The 23826-nt window shown below is 31.1% G+C and overlaps 6 protein-coding genes across 6 annotated transcripts; all 6 read right to left on the bottom strand.

Moving 5' to 3' along the window:
- Nucleotides 1-365: 365 nt before the first annotated feature.
- LOC128957767 (uncharacterized) lies at nt 366-5700 on the bottom strand. The gene is made up of 3 exons (XM_054303580.1): nt 5225-5700; nt 697-1128; nt 366-632 (listed from the first exon to the last, which is right to left on the bottom strand). The coding sequence occupies exons 1-3, from the start codon at nt 5594-5596 to the stop codon at nt 366-368; spliced, it is 1071 nt and encodes a 356-aa protein (XP_054159555.1). The 5' UTR covers nt 5597-5700.
- Nucleotides 5701-8912: 3212 nt separating this feature from the next.
- Nucleotides 8913-9752, bottom strand: LOC128957766 (uncharacterized). The gene is made up of 3 exons (XM_054303579.1): nt 9360-9752; nt 8952-9250; nt 8913-8916 (listed from the first exon to the last, which is right to left on the bottom strand). Exons 1-3 carry the CDS (start codon nt 9750-9752, stop codon nt 8913-8915), a joined length of 696 nt encoding a protein of 231 aa, XP_054159554.1.
- A 792-nt stretch (nt 9753-10544) lies between these two features.
- On the bottom strand, nt 10545-13637 carry LOC128957716 (uncharacterized). The gene has a single exon (XM_054303523.1). The coding sequence runs from the start codon at nt 13529-13531 to the stop codon at nt 10604-10606; it is 2928 nt and encodes a 975-aa protein (XP_054159498.1). The 5' UTR covers nt 13532-13637; the 3' UTR covers nt 10545-10603.
- A 2454-nt stretch (nt 13638-16091) lies between these two features.
- LOC128957724 (polyisoprenoid diphosphate/phosphate phosphohydrolase PLPP6-like) lies at nt 16092-16970 on the bottom strand. The gene has a single exon (XM_054303534.1). It carries the CDS (start codon nt 16792-16794, stop codon nt 16168-16170), a length of 627 nt encoding a protein of 208 aa, XP_054159509.1. The 5' UTR covers nt 16795-16970; the 3' UTR covers nt 16092-16167.
- A 25-nt stretch (nt 16971-16995) lies between these two features.
- LOC128957765 (uncharacterized) lies at nt 16996-19097 on the bottom strand. The gene is made up of 2 exons (XM_054303578.1): nt 17482-19097; nt 16996-17067 (listed from the first exon to the last, which is right to left on the bottom strand). Exons 1-2 carry the CDS (start codon nt 19078-19080, stop codon nt 16996-16998), a joined length of 1671 nt encoding a protein of 556 aa, XP_054159553.1. The 5' UTR covers nt 19081-19097.
- Nucleotides 19098-19155: 58 nt separating this feature from the next.
- Nucleotides 19156-19836, bottom strand: LOC128957725 (mediator of RNA polymerase II transcription subunit 9-like). The gene is made up of 2 exons (XM_054303535.1): nt 19582-19836; nt 19156-19509 (listed from the first exon to the last, which is right to left on the bottom strand). The coding sequence occupies exons 1-2, from the start codon at nt 19653-19655 to the stop codon at nt 19209-19211; spliced, it is 375 nt and encodes a 124-aa protein (XP_054159510.1). The 5' UTR covers nt 19656-19836; the 3' UTR covers nt 19156-19208.
- Nucleotides 19837-23826: the final 3990 nt, after the last annotated feature.

Genomic DNA, 23826 nt, shown 5'->3' with positions numbered 1-23826 from the left:
GGATTTTTGTTAGTTGTCGCTAAAATTAATTAAATTGAATACATTTAAAAACATGTTTAAAAATACATTTATTTAAAATATTTTTTAAAACTCATTAAAAAATGTGTAATCCTTTTTATCTATAACCTATAACCAACAGTTATACAATTAATTTAATAAATAATATAATTAATATACATCAATATAACAATTATACTCTATACCCCAAGATTTTTTTTATCGTTTTACCCTCCTATACCCCCCCCCCCATTAAATCGAAAACTTTTCGCAACTCAAGTATAGATATTATTCAATTAATTCAAAGTGTTTTATTAAATAAAGTTTTTTATATAAAATTTATTTCTGTTGTAAACTATTTTTCAAATTCATAGCAAAGTTTGTGTTTTTGTCGATGATTTTCTTAACATTGTATGAATAGTCTGTTCCTCTGTACTCCATTGCTGTCCAATAATATGCTGTTGTTGTCGATATCTTTTACGGATCAATACTATGTCGATGACAGCGAAAATGACAGCAATGATCACCAAAACAATTAGTATTATTACATACATTGTATTGTCTGTTTGGTTGTATTTGTCTTCATTGATGACACAATTAGGCAATAGATTTGACATTGTTTTACTTGATTTGCACTGAAATTTAATGTAAATATTTAATATAATTATCTATTGATTAAAATTTTGTTGTCATATATACTGTTTCATTTAGCTGGTGGTCTTGTAATTGCCAACAATATAGTGGTCGACCATTGATCACAAATAATAGTATATAAGAGTTGTCTCCGTAGTCGACAATACTTTCGAGACTTTGATGTAATTGTTGATTGAGTTGATCCAAAAATATCGGTCGTTTACACTTTAGTTCTTTACATTCATCGCATTTCTTTTTCCATAGTTTTAACTTTAAGTCACTTATTCCTATGCGAATCAATTTCACACATTTGTTGTTACGATTATCATAAACCATATGATATATTGTTTGATTCAATTCTTCAGTCTGTTTGACAATTCGTGGACTAAATATGATAGCGTTTGGCGGATATTGAAAGTCAAATGTATTTTCATGAAATGGATTCTGGTTTGTCATCTGACAGTTGGTTATTAATTTACTGCCACTACTATTTGGATCCTAATGTTATTTAATTAATATATATATATATTAATATTGATAATCATATAATTAACAAAATAATAGTCTGAATGCTAAGCTAACAACAAATATAACAACAATATAGAGTCAGATTAGAGAAAGGGATGACTCAATAGAAATAGATTATAGATTTTATTTATTCAGTAAAAATAAGGCTAATTCGGACTTTACGCACATTAGAAAAAATTGATTTTTTTTAACAGAAAATAGTTAATTATGATCTAAAAAACATATATCCATCAAAATTATTGCGCGGAAACACCTAAAACCAAACTAAAATCTAATTTAAATACCTGAGCTCTCATAACATAATTATACACTTATTATTAAATAATATAAAAAATTAATATTAAACAATCATTAAGAGCGTGATAATAATAAACATTTATAACAACTTTAATATAAATATATTGTTGTTAATACTTAACACACGAGAACTAAATTATATTTAACTATTATAATACAAGATTATTGATAATTATTCTTTTGTTTTGTTTTTCATACGTTGACTTTAAAGTGTTTATTTAAATATTATAATTTTTTATGCAAATTTCACTCATTTTTGATTAATAAAACCAATATTTGTATAAAATGTGTGATCGATTAAATCTTTTAAAGATTTACGACATCAGTAGAAGTGAGAATTGCATACAACAACTTCAAAATTGGGGTCTTATACCCAATGAGCCGAACTATTTGTGCCCAAAATGCGATTCTCCTCTACGTCTGTGTCCATCACCTGATATGTATGTCTATTAAAAAATAATAATTTACATAAAATTTTGTTTATTTCACATTTGTTTAGCGACAAATATTCGTGGAGATGTTGGGCTAAGGTTTCACAGCGAAAACAAAAGGCTAAGCAGTGTAACACAGAAAGATCATTAAGATCCGGGACTTTCTTTGGAGGATCACATCTAAGTATTTATCAGATACTTGGATTCGTTAACTTTTGGGTATCCAATGCTTCTCATCAATTAATTGCTGATCAATTAGATATTAATGTGTCGACAGTCACTGATTGGGCTAGTTTTTGCCGAGAAGTGGTATACGACTCTATGGTTAGCAATAAGGAAAAACTGGGGGGTACGGGACGTACAGTACAAATAGATGAGGCAAAATTTGGCAAACGGAAATATGAAAAGGGCCACAAAGTTGAGGGCCAATGGGTCAGAAAACATAGTTTTAGTTTAAAAATATTCTAATATTTTTTAATTTTTACAGGTTTTCGGTGGTATAGAAGAAGAATCTGGACGTGTTTTCATGATACCGGTTGACAAACGTGACTCCTCAACTTTGATACCCATAATAAAAGATTGGGTACATCCAGGAACTACTATCGTTTCCGATTGCTGGCGTGCCTACAGCTGTCTGACTGATAATGGGTACACACATATGACTGTCAATCATAAACTCAATTTCAAGGATCCATTAACTGGTGCTCATACTAATCGCATTGAGGCTTCATGGCGAGCTGCCAAGGATAATTTGAAGTCGGGAAGTCGCAAAAAATCCTTTTTTCCCAGTCATTTGGCGAAATATATGTTTCTCAAGATGTGTCGTTTACAATCATTAAATCCAACCATCACTTTTTTTAAAATGGCTGGTGAACTTTATAATCCTATAAATGCAAATGTAGAAACTATTCAAACTGTTGACATTGATAGTGAAATTGTTTTTAATGAATTTAACTAAAATTATATTATTTAGAGCTGTTGCACCTCTATCAGCAGTAAAAAAATGAGACGGTTAGATGCGACCTAAACAAAAAAGCGTGCTTAAATTTTCATTAAAATTCTTTATTTTTAATAATTATTCACAATTGTAATTTTCATTTATAAACTTTATAGTAATATTCCCCCACACCCACCCAAACAACCTAATTTTATTTTGCGGGCCCTGAAGTATGAAGTGTCTAATATAAGGTTTGATCGGCTATGGGATGAGTCGGCAAAGTATGTTAATAATGTTTTTATGTTTGTATGTCTCCCCTCCCATACATCCACACCCATCGCAACCCAATTAACAAACTTTATGGCCTGGAGTATGAAGTGTCTAATATACGGTTTGATCGTCTATGGGATCAGTTTTCAATGCATGGATCCAGGAATAAACAGTTGGCCCTAATTTTGGCCAAACATTACAATGAATTTGATAGCAATAGCGGTTGGTTTACTATTGAGGAATTGCTTCCCGAATCCCAACCAATGTATTATCAAATAATAATATACTATTTAATTATTTTTGCAAATTTTTTTCAATTAATTTATTTGTTATTAATTAAAGAGATATTGTCAACCAATTCGTAATGTTCGTCAACGACCAGCCGTTTACCGACATTGAAACCATACGTATGACTCTAGAGGTTGACGACGACGACGATATCTATCCGACTATTCAATTGACACTTAGGCCTCCAATACATATTATAGCTATCAATTTGATTGGAAAATTAACATTACATCCATGAGCCGGAAGAGGAGGCATTTGTTTTCAAGTTTATTTTTAATACTAATAAATATCTATATATTATAGTAAATTTATTTGTAATTTATTAGTAAACAAAATATATTTATTGTATTAAACAGTATTATAGATAATTATTTATTTTTTAATAATTATAAATCAAAATTAAATACTTATTTATTATTATAAATATAGGTTAGGTTAGGTTAGGTAACGAACAAACATTGATTCAGTAACCCCAGTACTGCATAGATTAGGTTAGGTTACTATTAAAATTAGGTTAGGTTGCGGATCGAACTCCAGGTTAGGTAACGCGACAAACACTGATTCGGTAACCCAAGTACTGCATATATTAGGTTAGGTTACTATTGAAAATTAGGTTAGGTTGCGGATCGAACTCCAGGTTAGGTAACGCGACAAACACTGATTCGGTAACCCAAGTACTGCATATATTAGGTTAGGTTACTATTGAAAATTAGGTTAGGTTGCGGATCGAACTCCAGGTTAGGTAACGCGACAAACACTGATTCGGTAACCCAAGTACTGCATATATTAGGTTAGGTTACTATTGAAAATTAGGTTAGGTTGCGGATCGAACTCCAGGTTAGGTAACGCGACAAACACTGATTCGGTAACCCAAGTACTGCATATATTAGGTTAGGTTACTATTGAAAATTAGGTTAGGTTGCGGATCGAACTCCAGGTTAGGTAACGCGACAAACACTGATTCGGTAACCCCAGTACTGCATAGGTTAGGTTAGGTTAGGTTAGGTTAGGTTAGGTTAGGTTAGGTTAGGTTAGGTTAGGTTAGGTTAGGTTAGGCTAGGTTAGGTTAGGTTAGGTTAGATTAGGTTAGGTTTGGTTTGGTTTGGTTTGGTTTGGTTTGGTTTGGTTTGGTTTGGTTTGGTTTGGTTTGGTTTGGTTTGGTTTGGTTTGGTTTGGTTTGGTTTGGTTTGGTTTGGTTTGGTTTGGTTTGGTTTGGTTTGGTTTGGTTTGGTTTGGTTTGGTTAGGTTAGGTTAGGTTAGGTTAGGTTAGGTTAGGTTAGGTTAGGTTAGGTTAGGTTTGGTTTGGTTTGGTTTGGTTTGGTTTGGTTTGGTTTGGTTAGGTTTGGTTTGGTTTGGTTTGGTTTGGTTTGGTTTGGTTTGGTTAGGTTAGGTTAGGTTAGGTTGAAAATAAAAATAACATTGCTATAAATTAAAATTGAAAATATATCAATAATTTTTTTGGGTTTGAATTAAAATATTGTTTTTGGGAAAATGTGTCAGACATATATACAAAAATCCAGAGAATATTATCTTAAAGTATTATCTTGATAGTCATTGACAACAATATTATTTTATAAAAGTTATTATAAATGTTTATATAGTTCTCGCGCTTAACAATAGATTAATATTAACTTTTTTATAATTAATTTATAATTATGTTATGAGAGCTCAGGTATTTAAATTAGATTTTAGTTGGGTTTTAGGTGTTTCCGCGCAATAATTTTGATGGATATATGTTTATTAGTTACCAATTAACTAATTCCTGTTGAAAAAAATCAATTTTTTCTAATGTGCGTAAACTCCGTATAGGCCAAAAATAACATTAAAGTTACACAAAACTGACCGTAAAAGTTGTGTAACAATTGTAGGTGTATTCGCTTTCTAGCGGAAATATACCATCAAATCTATTGATTATCGGTTTGTCCAGCGATTTGAATGTCGACTCATTCACCGCTATACTGGTCTCATTAACGATTAGCTGCCACTCATGTGTGGTAGAGGTATTTACTCGGGTATATAACACCAATTTGTCAGCAAAGTACCACTTTTTATCTTTATTTGTCAGATACCAGAATCTGTATATACGTGAGCCCCGGTATATGCCATTGGGTGCCACCGATTCACAAACTGAACTGCAACTTATGTTGTCAGACATCGATAGTAATATTATCACTGAAGTTATCAATGATTTAACAATTTTGGTACACATTGTCATTGATTTTAAAGACTACTGCAATAAAAATCAATGTAATGGATGTATTAATTGATGTTGAAATTAATGATAAAATTTTAGTTCACAACCGTTTAATTAAATGTTTTGTAGTTATGACTTAAATATTTATTATTGAATTTATACAATTTATTTATGAGCGCGTATTTGTATTGTTAGCTAAATTGTATTAACTGCTTATTAAAAACTGAATTTTATTGATAATAAAAATATATTTATAAATATAATGATATACTGTATGATATAATGTATAATATAGCTATAACAACAAATTAACTACAAGTTTATTAAAATATTATAAATTCAAATTTACAAAACCTACAATTTTAGTGTAGTATACTGTATACATGTATATCCCTTAAAATAATCGCTGTAGTATTAAATTAATATTATATATAAAACAAAACAAAAAAAAACATTGCAAATAAAACTGATGACAAATTTTATCTTCTAATAGATTTAATTATTTTTAATTTATTTTATTAAATTTGATTATATATTTATATACAGTATATATAAAATTACAATACATTTGTAACAAATATTTAAAAAACAACATTACTTTTCTTTAACTTTACTCTTCATTTTTATTGATATCAATGTTGTTGTTGACGGCAAATGCACTGAACCGGTAGTTTAGTAATACCAGTGCCATACTATCAGTCCAATTGATTTCATTGTAAATATTGTTGGCCGCTATTTGAAAACCAGTTTGCGGTTCGGACACATAATTTTTACCCCAAACCAACTGTTCGGAGTTGAATGCAAACAGAGATACTTTGGGAAACACTGTTTGAAAGATGGTATCAATTGATTGGTCTTCAATGATGACATGACGACCGAATAGGTAGGCAATGGTAATCGAATCGCTGGTATTGTCTGAGTCAAAGCCTAGAGCGGCCCGAAATGCAGTCAACTTTTGCTGATATAACTGGACGGTCGACAAATTTGTTGCCAACACAATACTGGCTGCCCGGACACCGGCGCCTCCGATTGTGATGACCAACGGGTCACACAAATAAGGCTCGCGTAGCCGAGTCGGCTCTCCTTTACGCCAGTGTTTGAGTCCGTTTGCAACGCCGCCACCGAAGGCCACCTGATTGTTGAACTGGTCGACCATAAGATGTCTCAAAGCGCCGGTAAACTCAAAGTTCATCCATTCTCTATGCGTCTGTCGATTCATTAACTTTCGCGACCGAAACACTAACACACACTTGACATCTGTACTGACAATACCCTCCAGCGATCGGTACGTCCGAACAGTTATGTCATTGCTGGCAGACATCAATAGTGCCATTAGATTTGTCTCTACCGGTTGTGGATGAAAGTGAATATATTGGTTCATATCATTGACCGCTTGGTTATAGTTAGGCAGCTGTTGCTCATTATTGGCAGTCAATTGTACACAATTTTCCAGATGTGTTGTCCTCGGCTGCTCCAGACCTATGTCGACAAAATGAATTTGACAGCCGTTCGGCAATCCTTTGGCCAATTGGTGGACACTATTGACAGTTTTGCGATCGTCTATTGACTGGTAACCCCTGACGAAGACAATGATCTCCGTGGGTATGATTCGCAGTCCAGTATGCGACCAGACGCTCAGTCGTGTGTATAGTGGCGACACTGATATCTCTAATTCATTGGTCGTACCGTTAATGGAGACCAATTGGATGCCTGTTCGCCGGCGTAGTCTGTATTGAGCCGCTTCTCGAAAATTATGATTAACACCCATACAGTTGTATAGAGACCTGACATCCAAATATTCGGTAATCATATTGAGTACATCCGGATGACCCAACACCTGATCTTTGAGTGCATCCATTATTCTGTGCGGATGTACTATACTGTCCAGTGATTGATTGATTTTTTTGTTTGTTTGTTTAACGTCTAAACAAAACTAACTGTTCACACAAAATGATTCAGTCTATCATTTCAATCAATTCAATGATTTTTTTTTGAAAGTTTTTATTAAAATTTTTTATATTACAACAATTGTAATGTTTTAAAAAAACATTTATCGTAATCTTAATCTACAATTAACTTAGTACTGTCTAAATACCAATAATAAAGTGGCTATTCATATATCATACATGTCTTTAAATTACAACATCAATTGATTAGTTAAATGAAAACTTGTTAAATACTATACAATTAATTAATTAATTTACATCAATATAACAATTATATTCTATACCCCAAGATTTTTTTAATCGTTTTACCCCCCTATACCCCCCAATTAAATCGAAAACTTTTCGCAACTCAAGTATAGAAATTATTCAATTAATTAGAAGTTTTTTTATTAAATAAAGTTTTTTATATAAAATTTATTTCTGTTGTAAACTATTTTTCAAATTCATAGCAAAGTTTGTGTTTTTGTCGATGATTTTCTTAACATTGTATGAATAGTGTTTTCCTTTGTACTCCATTGCTGTCCAATAATATACTGTTTTTGTCGATATCTTTTACGGATCAATACTATGTCGATGACAGCGAAAATGACAGCAATGATCACCAAAACAATTATTATTATTATAAATAATGTATTGTCTGTTTGGTTGTCGTCGGCATTGATGAAACAATTTGGCAAAAACTTAGACATTGTTTTGCTTGAATTGCACTAAAAGTTTAATGTAGTTATTAATAATTAGTGTATTGATTAATAATTTTTTATACTCTATTAAATAGTTGTTATAATAGTTGCTTAAAAAAGTCAAATAGTTTTTAAAATAGTTATTTAAACTGTATTAAATAGTTGTATATAATTGCTAAAAAAGCCAAATAGTTATTGAAATAGTTATTTATTTTTTTATAAATATTTCAACTGATATATATTCATTTGTTTGCAGCATATTTACAAAAATGATTTATATAAATAAACTAATTATTTCTATTGTTAAAAAAGTAATATGAGTTGATAACAGCTTACACATTTTATATAATTTATATAATTATTACTTTTTGTTTTTACATATATTTGTACTTAATTTTACAATTTAATGCTTATATTTTTCAAAATCAATGAAATAATTATTTATAAGTTTTTATAGTTGCTAACCTAACAAATAGTTATTTATAGTTATAATAAAATTTCGGAAATAGTGTCCACTGGTCAAGTTCGGTGGACATACTAAGTCCCAGTTATAAGCGTTGAACCGACAAAATAATTTTTTTAGTTGAAAATCAAGACACTATTAATAATATAATTATTTTGTTATGACTTACTGTTTCATTTAGCTGTTGATCTTGTAATTGCCAACAATATAGTGGTCGACCATTGATCACAAATAATAGTATATAATAGTTATCTTTGTAGTCGACAATACTCTGGAGATTTTTACGCAATTCATTGCTAAGTTGATCCAAAAATTTTTGTGCTTTGCATTGGATTTGATTACAAATATTACATCCCATTTCTACTAATAAAATCTTAAACCCAACCGTTTGGACTTTAAACAGTTTAATGCATTTGTTATCATAAATCATATGATAATTGAAAACATCAATGAATTTGACAATTTTTGGTCTAAATATGATAGCGTTTGACGGATATTGAATGCTATAATTTTGTTGAAACTCCGATGAATGGACAGTCATTTCACATTTTGTCTCTAATATATCGTTATTATCATCATTGGTATACTAAACACAATTGATTTGGTTATTATTAGTATTTTAAATAAGTAATGTAATTGTTTATTGACTTGCAATGCAATCTAATGCAATGCTAACTTTAAATCTTAATCTTAACCTTAAAACTGGTGATACAATCATAGGGATCCTGATGTGTAATACTATTGACTGAAAATGCAAATATACCACCAAACCTATTGACAATCGGTTTGTCAATTGATTTGAATGTCGACTCATTAATAGATATATCCAACTCATTAAACATCAATTGCCACTCATGTGTTGTAGTGTTACTAACTCTGGTATATAATACCAATTTATAAATTGGATACAATTCTTTACCATCTTTTTGTACAATCGACCACAGTTTGTACATACGTGAGCCCCGATATATGCCATTGGGTGCCACCGATTCACACACTGAACTACAACTTATGATGTCCGACACCAATAACACTGTTATCACTGCAATAACCAATAATTTAGCTATTATTTTGGCAAACATTGTCATTGGTTTTAAAGACTATTACAATATAAAAAAACAATTTGATAGATATATTAATTGGTTTTAAAGACAGAGATTGAAATTAGTGATAAAATCTTAGTTTACAACCGTTATTAATTAGTTATTTGTAGTTTTGACTTAAATATTTATTATTAAATTTATACAATTTATTTATGAACACGTGTTTGTATTGTTAGCTAAATTGTATTAACAGCTTATTTAAAAAATGAATTGTATTGAAAATATAGTATATTTACAAATAAAATGATAGTTTGATGCAAATGTCATACAAGTGTCAAACTATTAGTCCAATAGATTTCACTGTATTATTGGCCGCTATTTGGAAACCAAATTGTTTGTCAATTGATTTTGAATTGTATTAACTGCTTAATAACAATGAATTATTTGGTAGAATATATTGACAAATAAAAGTCGGGTTAAATAAGATATAATATCCTAAATAAATAAATTCTAAATCCGATAATTTTTTTTAATGAAATTTATTAATTTTTTGGATCAATAATATGGACAATAAAGTCGAGATAACTGGATATACAATATATTGCAGATATATTTCAATAATTAGCAATATATAGATAAATATTAATAAATAGATAAAAAGTTTATTCAAAATTTAAAATAATAATTTACAACAAATAATAATTATTATTATACTAATCTATCGATTGGTAAAATAATTATAGTTAATAAATTAAAAAGAGTGGAAACAATAAATGTGTATTTTTTTATTATAATATATAAAATGTATTAAAATATAAGATCGAAAGGTTTGTTATGAGTCCATACATACACACGCGCGGGGGTTGTTGTTGTTGGGGGGTTTGGGTGGCTATCATTCATTCACTGGCCGGTGCATTGTTGACGGTATCCAAGCGTACAATACGTAGTTTTTCGTTGTCCACGTGAATGACAGCGGCTTCGTTATTATTGCCGCAATAGTGGGAACTGGAGAATATTGTCGTACACTTTTGGCCAAAATGAAATGTAAACCCTTTGGCCGGTACTTCGTGAGCCCGAACTATATGAGTCAGGCCGTTGTGCTGCAAGAAATTATTGGCAGCCTCTTCGGCAAACAGATAGGCAGTGCCGCGCTTCTGGTTCGGTAGAAAACCTTTGGCCGATTCGGGCTTAATGTTCTGCAGTTCGGCCGCTTCGATGTATACCTGTTGACTGCACGGATCCGACCACAGGATTTGCCAGCAAACGGATGAATCAGTTTCCGGATTACGCAAATCGTTGCCCTGTTTGTTGATTTCGTCGATAAGTCGGCTGTCGTGCGGTATACCTCCGTGTGCACAGTAAATGGCGTCATCGATTACGGCACAAAACGGTAGTCTATCGAACACCCGATTAGTCATTTCAAACACTTTGCTGCCCAAACTGTCACCATATTTTCGGCAACATTCACGATAGTAGGTATAGTGTCGCTGCAGTTCCCGTACTTCGTGATTGCCTCTTAACATCACTATCTTATTTGGTGCCAACATTTTCATACACATTATATAAATGGCACACTCGAGACCCCACTGTCCTCTGTCGACATAGTCGCCCAAAAACACATAGTTGGCTGTAACTAATGGCAAATTTTTCCACAAAACTCTTTCCATTGTCAACAGGTCTTCGAGATTGCCGTGAATGTCGCCGATGATGAATGCCGGCGAACTGGCCCGTGCACATCTGTCTTCGTTGGCCACAATTTTGCCGATCTGTGCACACAATTCTTCCAATAGTTTAACAAATGCTTCTCTCTGTGTCGACTCGTGCTGTAATCCCTTTCCGTCTCTATGCGTGCCTTTAATTGTATTAAACTCCCGAATCTTTTGTATAAAATAATTGGCAATTGATTTCGGATTCCATACAATATCTTCGGAAAACTTTTCACTGCTCAGACCCATTATCGACGGAGTGCTCGTACTTCTGGACAATTGTTTTGACTTATCGGAGCTCTCTTTATCCGACTTTTCTTTATCGGACTTTTCTTTATCAGACTTTTCCTTATCTGACTTTTCTTTGTCCGGATTTTCCTCGTCTGACTTGTCTTTGTCTGATTTGTCCGCGTGTTTGTCTTCTTTCTCTTTTTCTTTATTTGATTTTTCTTTATCTGATTTTTCTTTTTCTGTTTTATCCGAACCGTCCGCTGACGAAGATATCTGTTCTAATTCGGGCAGTTTTCGGCCATTAGCGCACTGGCCGCCGATCATCATATGGACACTATGTATGGCGTATTCGTACTTCTTTTCGTGACACGAACTGCAAATGCCTTTGTATTTGCGTATCTTAAGCATTGACTCCAAACTCAACTTTGTTGTCGTCCTGTGCAACGTTCGCGAGGCCATCGATCGGGATATCTGCTGAACAATTGGCCGATTAGATCGACACAAGTTATGAGTGCCGCGAAACTTGTGTGCGCCGACCGCCCGATTAAAGTCTTCAAAAAACACACCTTTCGGCTTCTGTCCGATGATTTTCATGCTCTCCGAGACTTTCGCATCGATGGCTGCAGTACTCTCTTTCGGATAGATCTCAGTGACCATCGAAGTAAACTCCTTCTTATTCAGATAGCCGTCGCCGTCCAGATCGAAGTATTTGAATATGAATTTGATACGCGACTGTCCATTCTTGGCCATCGGATCGATGGATGTCAGGCCCAATAGAAACTCGTGAAAGTCTAGAAAACCGTTTTTCTGATAATTGAATGCCCGAAACAATAGATCTAACTTTTTGTCCATCTTTTCGAAACCGTATTTCGACATATAGTCACTGAACGATACGAGTGTCATATAGAAAGCGGGAAAACAATGTTCCATATAATCGAGATATAGGCGCTCAATGTCTTTCTCTGAATAGTTGGTCGACTTAAGCATCTCTTCCTCAAGATTTCTGGGCGGATCTCGTGGTACATAAGAAAATGCTTTGTCCAGACTGTATTCAACAATCGTCAGATTTTTTGGTTTTTTGCCGGCAAGGGTGGCAAAGTCGCACAGTTCGGGACCCCAAAGGTTCGGCATCTTTCGGTTCTTTGCCTCTTCCAACGATAGCCACCGAAGTCGGCCACTATTCGAACAGCATTTGTAATCAGACTCTTTGTCCGACAGTTTAATATAGTAGAGAATTCTGGTATTGAAGATCTGTGTCTGCGGTAACTGTAGCCGAAACATATTTATACAGATCCATTGGTCGATCACTTTGTTTGGTGTTTTCACTATTTTGGCCACATTTTCGTCGCCATTGGACAGTACAGCAACTGCGCCTTCGCGGGCGCCGTCACTCCAGGTTCGGTCAGCCGGTAAGTAGACATACGGGAGCCAAATGTATTTGTTTTGAGTTTCCTGAGCGACGGCTATCTTCTGGTGTTTTGGACAGTAGACAATGTAAGCGCAAACATCGTAAATGATTTCGCCTTTGGGCGCAGTGTTCACTGGTGTCAGTCTTGAGCTAAAGTGTTTCAATTCAATTGATTGTCGTTTACTTGAATCAGAGTCTGTCGACTTGGTCTTAGCTGGCTTTGATGCCGGAGCCGAAGCCCCAGTCGTAGACTTAGCTGGCGTCGCCTGTTTGCTATTCGGCTGCGCCTTCTTTGGCGGCGATTGTACCGCTTTGGCTCCATTCTTGCCATTCTTTGCCGGCGCTGGCGGTCTATTCGGAGCACCTCTGCCACCACCAGTTGCTCTGCCTCTACCTCTGTTCGGTTTATTACCCGTAAGCCAATCCCAAAAACCGCCGCCACCACCACTCGTACCTCCGCTGCCTTTCCCCTGTGACATCTCAGATGAATGATCAACAAAAAAAAACAGATGAAAAACAATTCAAAAATATATAACACTTATAGAGAGTAACAAAAAAACAGTTGAATTATCATAAATGAGATTTTTTTTTTAAATAATTAAATATAAATCAAATAATTTGAATTCACAGTATTCAGAATCGCACGTTAACTAAATTTTAAAAATTCAATTAATAATAATAATTATTATTATTATTATTTTCTATGTTTTGTCGTTATAAATATTTTTTTGTTGTTGTAAATCTCTATCGGAACCGCTTCCCAAAAAAAAACACAAAGCAAACAAACAAATAAACAAAAAAAATGTTATACATTTATCATTGGATATTATTAGTTGCGCTAACCATTGTCGGACGGATCACTGTTTTGGTCAAAAGTCAAAGTTCGGCATCGATTTGTACGGAACCGGATGACGTCAACGGCTGGGATACCGTACGGTTTATTACATTGTTTACTGTTTACGACAAAATCTATCTGCGTTACGGTTCGTCGGAAGATATTACCAAATACTGGGTCTACGATATCAAATTGCAACAAATTTCGGACAATTCAATAGCAGCGGGTGACCTGTTTCCCGGCTGTTTCAAACTGATCCGCTACGCCAGTGCCATAGTATGCGATGAATGTCCAGATGCGGTCAAAAATTTGGTGATAATCATCGGTCGCGACAGTTTCCAGTCGTACTATGGATTTCAGACGTTTCGACACGTAAGCGGTGACCAATTTGTTAAGATTAGAGATGGATCAGAGTTGCCGAAAGATTGGCAACTGGGCGACGGCGAAGGTGTGTTCAAAATGAATGGACAGTTTCCTAAGTTTTTCCCTGAAGAACTTGTCAACGAAAAGATCAATCACAGTATTATCAATGCGTTTACGTTTTATCCGAAACATAGGCTCGTAATTATGAAATACTTTACCGATGATAAAGGCGAACGACATTTAGTTCATAGAAAAGTCAATACAGATGGATCTATTAGTCCGTTCACCGATACTATGATCAGAGGTACACCACGTATACTGAATATGATGTTCAATATTGGAAGCTATCTCTATACCATCGACAACGATCCACAGTATATGCCACTGATTTCGCATCGTATCAAAGTTGTCGAAGATCCTAATGGACAGTATGTTTTTGAAATCGAAGATCTCAACATTGATGCCAGAGATTTCTTCCACTGTAGTCCACTGCAGTACGGAGAGACGTGGCCAACAATTGAAACTGAAGAAACAATAATAACAACGACACCGACAACAGTATCTACGACCGTTGCGACCACAGCTGAGACCACTGTCGAGACGACAACAACAGAAACGGAAACATCAACTGAATCAACGGTCGCCACCGATTCGACACCAGAGAAAACAATCGACACAACAATTTCGACGACAATGATTACTACTGAACAACCTGTGAAGCCAACAAATGATACACATCCCGAAACACCTCCCGAGTCGAATGATGGACCGGACAATAAGGAAGATGGTCTACCGGACAATGTATTTTGGTTGATATTGATACTAATTGTGGTAATTATTCTCATAGTCGTACTGTGCGCTGCATTCATGTGGATTTATTTGCGAAACAAATCCAAAGGTACTGAACAGCAAATAAATTCCAGAGGAATATCAATAAAGAGACAACAGTCGTTGTCCACACATCGCGGTTCACCATCTAATGCCAGTCTCAGATCGCATCACAACGCAAGACAATCGGGTCTCGCCGAACCCATGACTATCGGTGGTCGCAGTCCATCGACGGCTAGTCTGAGGACAACAGGTCATAAAGGAACGCCTCGTGAGCCGCTGACCATTGGTGTTGGTCATAGTCCATCCATGGCTAGTATGAGGACAACAAAAAAATAATATTTAATTTAAGTTTATTTTTTAAAAGTTTAACAAAATCTAAATATTTTTGTTTTATATAATTTTCTGAGTTTATAAAAATATTTTTTTTGTTAAATTTATTTACGTTTATATTACCGTAAAGTTAAATATATAGATTTTTTTTTGAAAAAAAAAACAAATTTATTGTAAACATTTAAATTAATAATATATATTTTTTAAAAATGTTTTATTTATATACTAATTTTTAAAAATTATGATTAAATATTAAAATCAATATAATCAGTTTTAAATAATATAGTGGTAAAAAATATATAATATAAACTACAGTATATTATTAATAATATTAAAGTTAATAATAGATTATATAACAGTGTACTGTATATTAATGCTTGTTTTCCCGGATAAGTATATCAACTAAAACTACATTACAGTAATAATAATAATAAGTACATTATACTGTATAATAAATCTCAACAAATATCAATATATTTTAATATGTATTATGGATACTATTAAAACAACTAAAAATAAGATATAATCATCACATAATTAAATCAATTAACCAACAAAAAAAAACATAACAATCCATTACATTATTACTGTATTTAAAAACAAAATCAATTAAACATTATTTTTCAAATTTAGGAGTAAATTATTGTGTAATAATAATAATAAAACGATTGTATATAAATTTATAGGTATATAACACATAATATATTCAATATATAAACTGTATATTTAATTAAATATGAAATATCTTTCAATCAATCAATCAAAGTCATTGGTGTCGGAAAAGACAACATTAAATAAGGCACTGATTAGCCAAACAAATAGCGTATTGATTGGCGTAAAGATAGTGTACTGTAGACTATAGATGAGATAACCGAGAAAAGCGCCGAAAACGGCATCAAACAGATGGTGTCGGCCGAGTAGTACGCGCGACGCGCACACCGACAGCGACCACAACCAGACGGCCAGCGACAGTAGTGGCGAAAGATTGCCGAAAAACATTGCCAAATATATGGCCCGAGAACAGTGACCCGACGGAAACGAATGCTTGTCCGGTCCGATTGTCAAGTGATCGTCTTGTCGGGCATAGCCGGGTCGCCGACGACGGGCCATAGCCTTGATTACGGCCACTGCAATAATGTCCAGAATAAGTCCGGTCAACAGCAGTGCCGCCGCCTTGTTGTTCGATACTAAGTACAGCGATATGATTGTGGCCACCAACCAGAAAATACCGTGACACGAATACTCCAGTGCTCGTAGCCATCGATGATAGGACGGTACCCGCGAACCAATGTGTCGGGTGGCCGACCGATAGATGTTTAACGAAATGTTTTGGTCGACGGCTTTCAGATTTTCCATTAGATTTTTATTTAGTTTGACCATCATTTTTGTCAGTCTATATATATGTGTGTATACAGTATATGAATCTCCGCGCGTCAATTGACCACTCAATCCAGTGGACACCCGATTGTTTCGATCGATTGATTGTTTTGATTGATTTAAACGATACAATCAATGACTCAACTGATTGATTGCATTCACTATAATATAAATATTTTGTATATATTTTTCTGTTTATCCAATCATTCACTTCAATAGTGATGTAATGTATATTTGTTTGACGTGTACTTCAATGTAGCGCTTAATTTGAATGACAGTCTAATTATTAGTATTTATAACGTAATATATAAACCAATAGTTTGAGAACAAGTATTTTAATTACAGGTTTTTTTTGAAATGATTATAACTTTTTTTTGAAATAAAACCAAATAATTTGCTGATTCATGAAATAATGACATTTTTGAAATATTTATAAATTTACAATACAATAGTTTTGTTTGTGTTTAAAAATCATATAAATATAATTAAACATTTATTTATTTAATTTTATCAAATGAGAGATAAAAATATTTTTAGTACAATTAGAGAAACTAATAGTTATTATAAATTAACATTTATTACCAGTAAATATTAAATACAGATCAAACAAAAAAAAATAGAGAAAAACAAATAATAAATTTATAACTAAATTGTGTTTAAAAAATTTGTTAAATCATCCAAATTATAGATTACACGATACGGTATATTCTTAGTGGACAACTGTCTTAGTTTGGTTGCCATCAAACCATTCAACTGTTGTTGTTGTTGTTGTTGAGTGATGGCTACCGACTGGTCAATGATTTCCAATGAAATGTCATTCAATAGGATCGATGCGATACCGATATGACTCAATTGATAAGACAATTGTGGATCATATTTGTCATTATTATTATTTTTATTATCTTTGAGCCAATGATAATATTCTTCAAGTTTTGGTCTAATTTTCAGCTCTTGGCTAATGTAATGCTTGATCTCTTTAGCAATTAATAGCAATTGATTTCGTCTTTCAAACTTCAACTCTGGCTTTTCAATGGCTATCGACTCTAAAATAAAATATAAATCTTTGGCCACTTTATGCCTTTCCGATGCAGAGTACTGTCTTAACCATAGTTTTGAATCAAGTGTTTGACGCAAAATATTTTCGGGATATATGTTTAGAATAATTAACGATTTAAGACTATCGATGAGATAATGTGGATATGTTTGAAAATCTGCTGAAATCAAGTTTTCCATATGTTTGAGTATATACTCAACCAACTGATCATTTAGTCGATGATTAACCCACGAGACTGACCATAAAAATCTCGACAAATCTTTGCTACGGATCTCTTTGTTTTTGGTGTCAGCGGTAGTCGTAGTAATCTTCAACAGTTGAACAGCTCTTTCATCGGCAATCAATTGATACATTTCTCTATCATATATCGATAAGCTGGCAAAAAATGCCAAATAATTGGCGCACTCTGTAAATGAAAATTGTTTCCAATTATTTGTAATATATTGTCTAATAGTTTGGATCAGATTCGAGTCATCAAATCTATTTAAACGCATATATTTAACAATCGACAGGACATGAGATTTACTCAATTGATTTTCACGAATATCTTTGCCAACAATGTCGGCAAACAACGATAAAACGGCACTATTTTTGAACATCACTTTCAACCGAAATAATGATAAACACATGACAGCAATATCGGTTGCAGTCAACGGTTGATCATCGGGTGACCATTCGTACAGAAAATAGTTTTCGAGTTTATCGATAATCTTCGACAATAGAAAATTGAAATCGTCTTTGTTTTGAGTGTTGATTATTGAACATAAATATAGTAATTGACTCAAAACGAAAATGTTTTGTCTTTGCAATTCAAATGTGATTTGCGGCTGAAGACTATCAAAATAGTGGACAGTATTTGTGTGATCACTTCCATAGATAATTATCATTGTGTCCAATATATAGAGTTTAGTCTTTAGTGGAAACTCATGTTGTCTTAAGATAACATCAAAGTTGTTGCTGTTGTTGTTGTTTGACTTATTCTTCTTAACGATACAATCGGACAGTTGTTTCATAAACAACTGTCGATCATTACTACTACTACTATCACTATTATAGTCATCACTACTGGATGGAGACATTTCGTTGTTATTGCGGAACGTCGACTCCTGAAAGTGATCCGAATCGTGGAAATACCAAAACGATTTGTTTGGCCGCCATTTACGGGACTTCAGGAATGGTTGCAACGAATTTGAGACAACACTTAAATACCGTTTCGTTAATATGTTTAATGTCTTCATTGATATAGTGTTTATGTGTTTAAGTGACAATCATATGAAAACTTATAATAATAATAATAATAATAATAATAACCACAAAAAACAACTGATTCTTGTAAAACAACAACTCTTTTTTGTGTTTCTCTCTCTTAGATCTTATGATTTGAATCAAACGGACACGAGTTCTTGTATTTGATTAGTAAATCTCTTTTCATAGACAACTGTTGCCGCAATGCGTCCAATGAGTTCAGCTGTTCCTCTTGGGTAACACCGATGCCGTTAATTTGGGTGACCTGTTGGCGAAATTGGCTGAACCGGTCCTTCAATTGCTGTAGTTTTTGATTGGCGTCGTTGGCCGCCGACCCGGTAGACGATTGTTGCGGTTCGCGATTAGCAATGGCAAGTGTCTTCTGACCCAAACTGGACACGTCGTGAGCGTCGCGCTCATAACTATTAGACGAGTGAGACAAAAATCTGGTCAGTTAGCCGTCGGGTGTCTGTGTCTATAATGATAACACATACCTTCGGATAATATCGTAGATGAGTGGCAGGAAATCGGTGTTCAGGTCGTCCACCGATAGCGTATTGTTGGACATAATGTTTGGTCACCCGCCCGAAAAATTGGCCAAAATTTACCGATACATTCAAACAATCAAATCCGGGGTTTTTTATTTGCCAATCGGTATATAAATGCAAACAACAAATGTCCGCAAACTGTGTTACAAATTAATTCATATAAACCGTATTCAAGTGTTGTTTGAGTGTTAAAGTGTTGGACTGTCTAACTGTTTATGTATTGGGGAAATGGGGGGTAAAACCTATGTTTTTTTGTGCTAAACTAGTGTTACCCTCTAGTGTTATAGAATTTAGCTTGATACAATTTTTAAAAAAATTTATACAGGTACATATTCCAGGTATTATGTTAAGACTAAATTAATAAAATAATAATAATAATAAGTTATCAATGAGTTTATATATAAAATTTAAATATAATTTATATCTATACTATAGTTATATTATTTTATGATTTTTTTTGGTTAACTAAATTTAATAAATTATTTTCTCATTTTTTGTTTGTTTGTTTGTTTCATTTTAATTAATTTATTTTATTATTTACTTAATATTTATATATTTTTAGTATATTTTTAGTAAATCTTTAGTGCGTGTGTGTATGTAATGTATATATATTTTTATAAAATGTTATCAAATTATCAAAGTGTAAACTTATAGCAAAAATACTAAAATTCAACTCAAGTGTGCGTATATTTGTGTGGGTTTATATACAGTATAATTTATTTTGAGTCAAATTTTACATGAATTTAGATAATTATATTAAAGAATATAAATTTATATACTATATATAAGTATTATATCACTGGCAATATATAATTTTATAAGCAATATGTCATATAAATTATTATACAATATATTCTGTAATATACTCTCTTATACTGTATATGTATTGTTGTTGAATATCATTTGTATTATAGTTTATTAGTTTATACTATAACTAAATCGCTTGATTTAACACAATTAACTCTATTATATTAGATCTAATGATGCATTTTATTAGTATATATATTTTTTGTATGTATGTGTGTGTATGTGTTTGTATGTGTTTGTATTACCAATTAATCTCCAAACAAATTGTCATTAAATAAGAATCAACAAATACAGTACATATAAATAAGTTACTTATTATACAATATAGTGTACAAAAAAAATAATTGTGGCTTAAAAGAATAAATTATCTTGCTTATTTTGTTTGTCTAGGACATACTAAATTAGCATGATAACTATATATGTTAATATTATAATATTATATACTGTATATATATTAATAAATTAATTTTAACCTTTAATTTTAAACTTAACGTTTTAACGTAAATTTATTATTATAAAATTCATTTCACATAATAATAATAAATCTAATTATTATATTTTTCTACAAAATAATTTATATTAATATTGCAATAGCATAATTATCTAGTAATTTAATTTATGTTATTCATTTATTGTTACAATTAAAATTATAGTTTAGTATATTTTTTGTTGTTGTTGTTGATTGTACTGATATACAGTTATATTCAATAGTAACCTTGAATAAATTATTTTAAAAATTTAGACTTGATTTATAGAAAAATAAAAATTTAATTAATATAATTGAAGGATAATTTATTGCTACTACTATTATTAAATTGCTAAATTACATAAAATAATAATATTAATAAATATTTCTACCTTATTGTAGAAAAATATTAAATTAAAAATAAAATTAATATTTTTATCATAATATGTAAAATGTGTACTAATATCATACTAAACATTACTTTACTATATATTAATATATATATATAATTTATATATATACAGTATATACAGAATCTATATAAAAATAATTTAATGTACTATATAAATAAATACACTGTGTATATTATACAGTAATACAGTAAAAAAAATGAATATATGTTTTTCTATAATATATACAATATTTTTATTTTATTATTTTTATTATATATATACCTTAGATTGCAAATAAAGTGCATAACATAAAAGTATATAAAATACAGTGATCCACATCAGCATCACTGGAGGCACTGTTGAGTCTAATGTAAAAAAAACTATAATACAGTGTACTGTATAACTGCTGTATATGTTATAAAAATTAAATACAAGTGCTGTAGTGTGTATTTTGTTGTATGTGTTTTGAGAGTATGTATGTACTGTATATGTCATGTAATGTAGTGAAATGTTGGCTAATATTTTTCTATGTATGTCTCTCTTGACTATGGCTATTGGTTTAGGCATACCTTTGCAAATCCCTTTTTGCAAAAAGCAATAGTGATTTTCAACATCAATGTGAAACGGTTTCTATGGATATATATAAATATATAGAGATATACTGTATATGGATATTCACCTAAAATGATGGGAAAAAGCGATACATTTTGGCAGAGCTTTTATTATTATTATTATTATCAATCGACGACTACTACTAGTATTTTTATAGAGCACTGGTATGTTATATACAATATTATATATATATAAGTATAAGTACCTGTTTTTATATATGTGCTTATATATGTGAAAAACATAAATATATTTAAAATTGTTTATCATTTTATTTAAAAGAAATTTTTTTATTTACTATATATTTATAATATAAAACTTATCTATAAAAAAGTGTCATTTATATATATAGTGTGTGTATGTGTATGTGAAATAACAATACATGTAAATAACACTATACACTATATTTATTATTATTATGTGTCAAAAATTATATAACGTGTAAACAAATTTTATTGTCGTCTATATCTATTCATATAAATAATATATAGTATAGTTAAAGCTTCATTGAATATTATATATATATATAATTTATATATAAATTTTATATGTAATGATTATAACTGATAGTAAAAATATGTGCCAAATATTTATACTACCACTCAATCATTTAGTAAGTGTCTCCCAATAAAAACTTATTTATTATTCATTAATAGCTTATTTATTTATTTATAGATTTATTATTATTATTAGTTTGTATACTTTCTATAAGGATTGATCTATAATTAGAGTTTAAGTAAAAAAAATTTTTTTGGTGGTATCATTGATATATGCCTATAAATAATTTCTCATAATGATCTAATACATCATCATAATAAAGAGCACCTGTAGCTTAGCAGCATCAGCTCAGCTCAGCCGTATATATATATAAATATATAAAAAAAACATGATTATCTTTTATTTATTTTTCTACAAAAAATGGTAATAATATTTATTTCATAATACATATTTAAAAAAATAAATAATAAATACTGAAAGTAATGCATTAATTATTTGTGTTTAAAAACTAATTGTTAGAATAATTAACATATACTTTCTGTAGACTAATCCACAAATAATGCTATAATAATAATAATAATAATACCATAATAGCTGAGTCTATCTAAAAATAAAATTTTATTTGTTTTATTTTATAAATTAATTATACCATGAAATCTACTTTGTATGCTTCTACAATGTTAAACAATTTATATTAATTAGTTAACTAAAATTTATTTTCTAATCAATTATACAGTATTCACTCACAAATTAACTCAAATAGCAGCACAACAATAACAAAAAATAATATAAATAGTTTTATATTTAATAATTTAATATAAAATATTTTATTACCAGATATTCAATAATAAAAAAAAATAATAATATCAATAATATAATATTGCATAACAATATATTTGCATAACTTTAAATATCGATTGTATACAACAACAACAAAATTCAAATTTTATTTTTCAATATTTTTATTTTATAGATAATCTAATTTTTAAAAATCTTAAATGCCTTTAAAAAAATCAAAAAAAAAATTTGGAGGAAATATTATTTATTTATATTGTATATACTATATACTGTATATATATTTAGAAAATAATAGTTATAATAAAATTTACTTTCTATTAGATGGCAATTTGATTGTCAACAACGCCAACAATGACTATGAGGTAAAAACTAACTCTTTTATTATTATTATTATTAAGAGGAAAAAACATATTATAGTTTTTATTAAATAAAATGTTTTCACTTTAGTATTTTTAGGTAAAATACTGTATAAATCTAATTATTATTTGAGTCACTATTCTCTCTCTTTCAATGTTATCTCTTTTATTTTATCATTTTTTTTTGTTGTTTTTTTATTTATACAATTATATAAATTTATATATACTGTGTACTGTGTATTATAAAAAAAAATTAGTGATCGCA

Source organism: Oppia nitens, unplaced genomic scaffold (assembly GCF_028296485.1).
Source record: "Oppia nitens isolate AA-2021 unplaced genomic scaffold, nextdenovo-longstitch-racon4-pilon3 scaffold3_pilon_pilon_pilon, whole genome shotgun sequence".
Lineage (NCBI taxonomy): Eukaryota > Metazoa > Arthropoda > Arachnida > Sarcoptiformes > Oppiidae > Oppia > Oppia nitens.
This window is presented reverse-complemented; position numbering and strand designations above follow the sequence as displayed.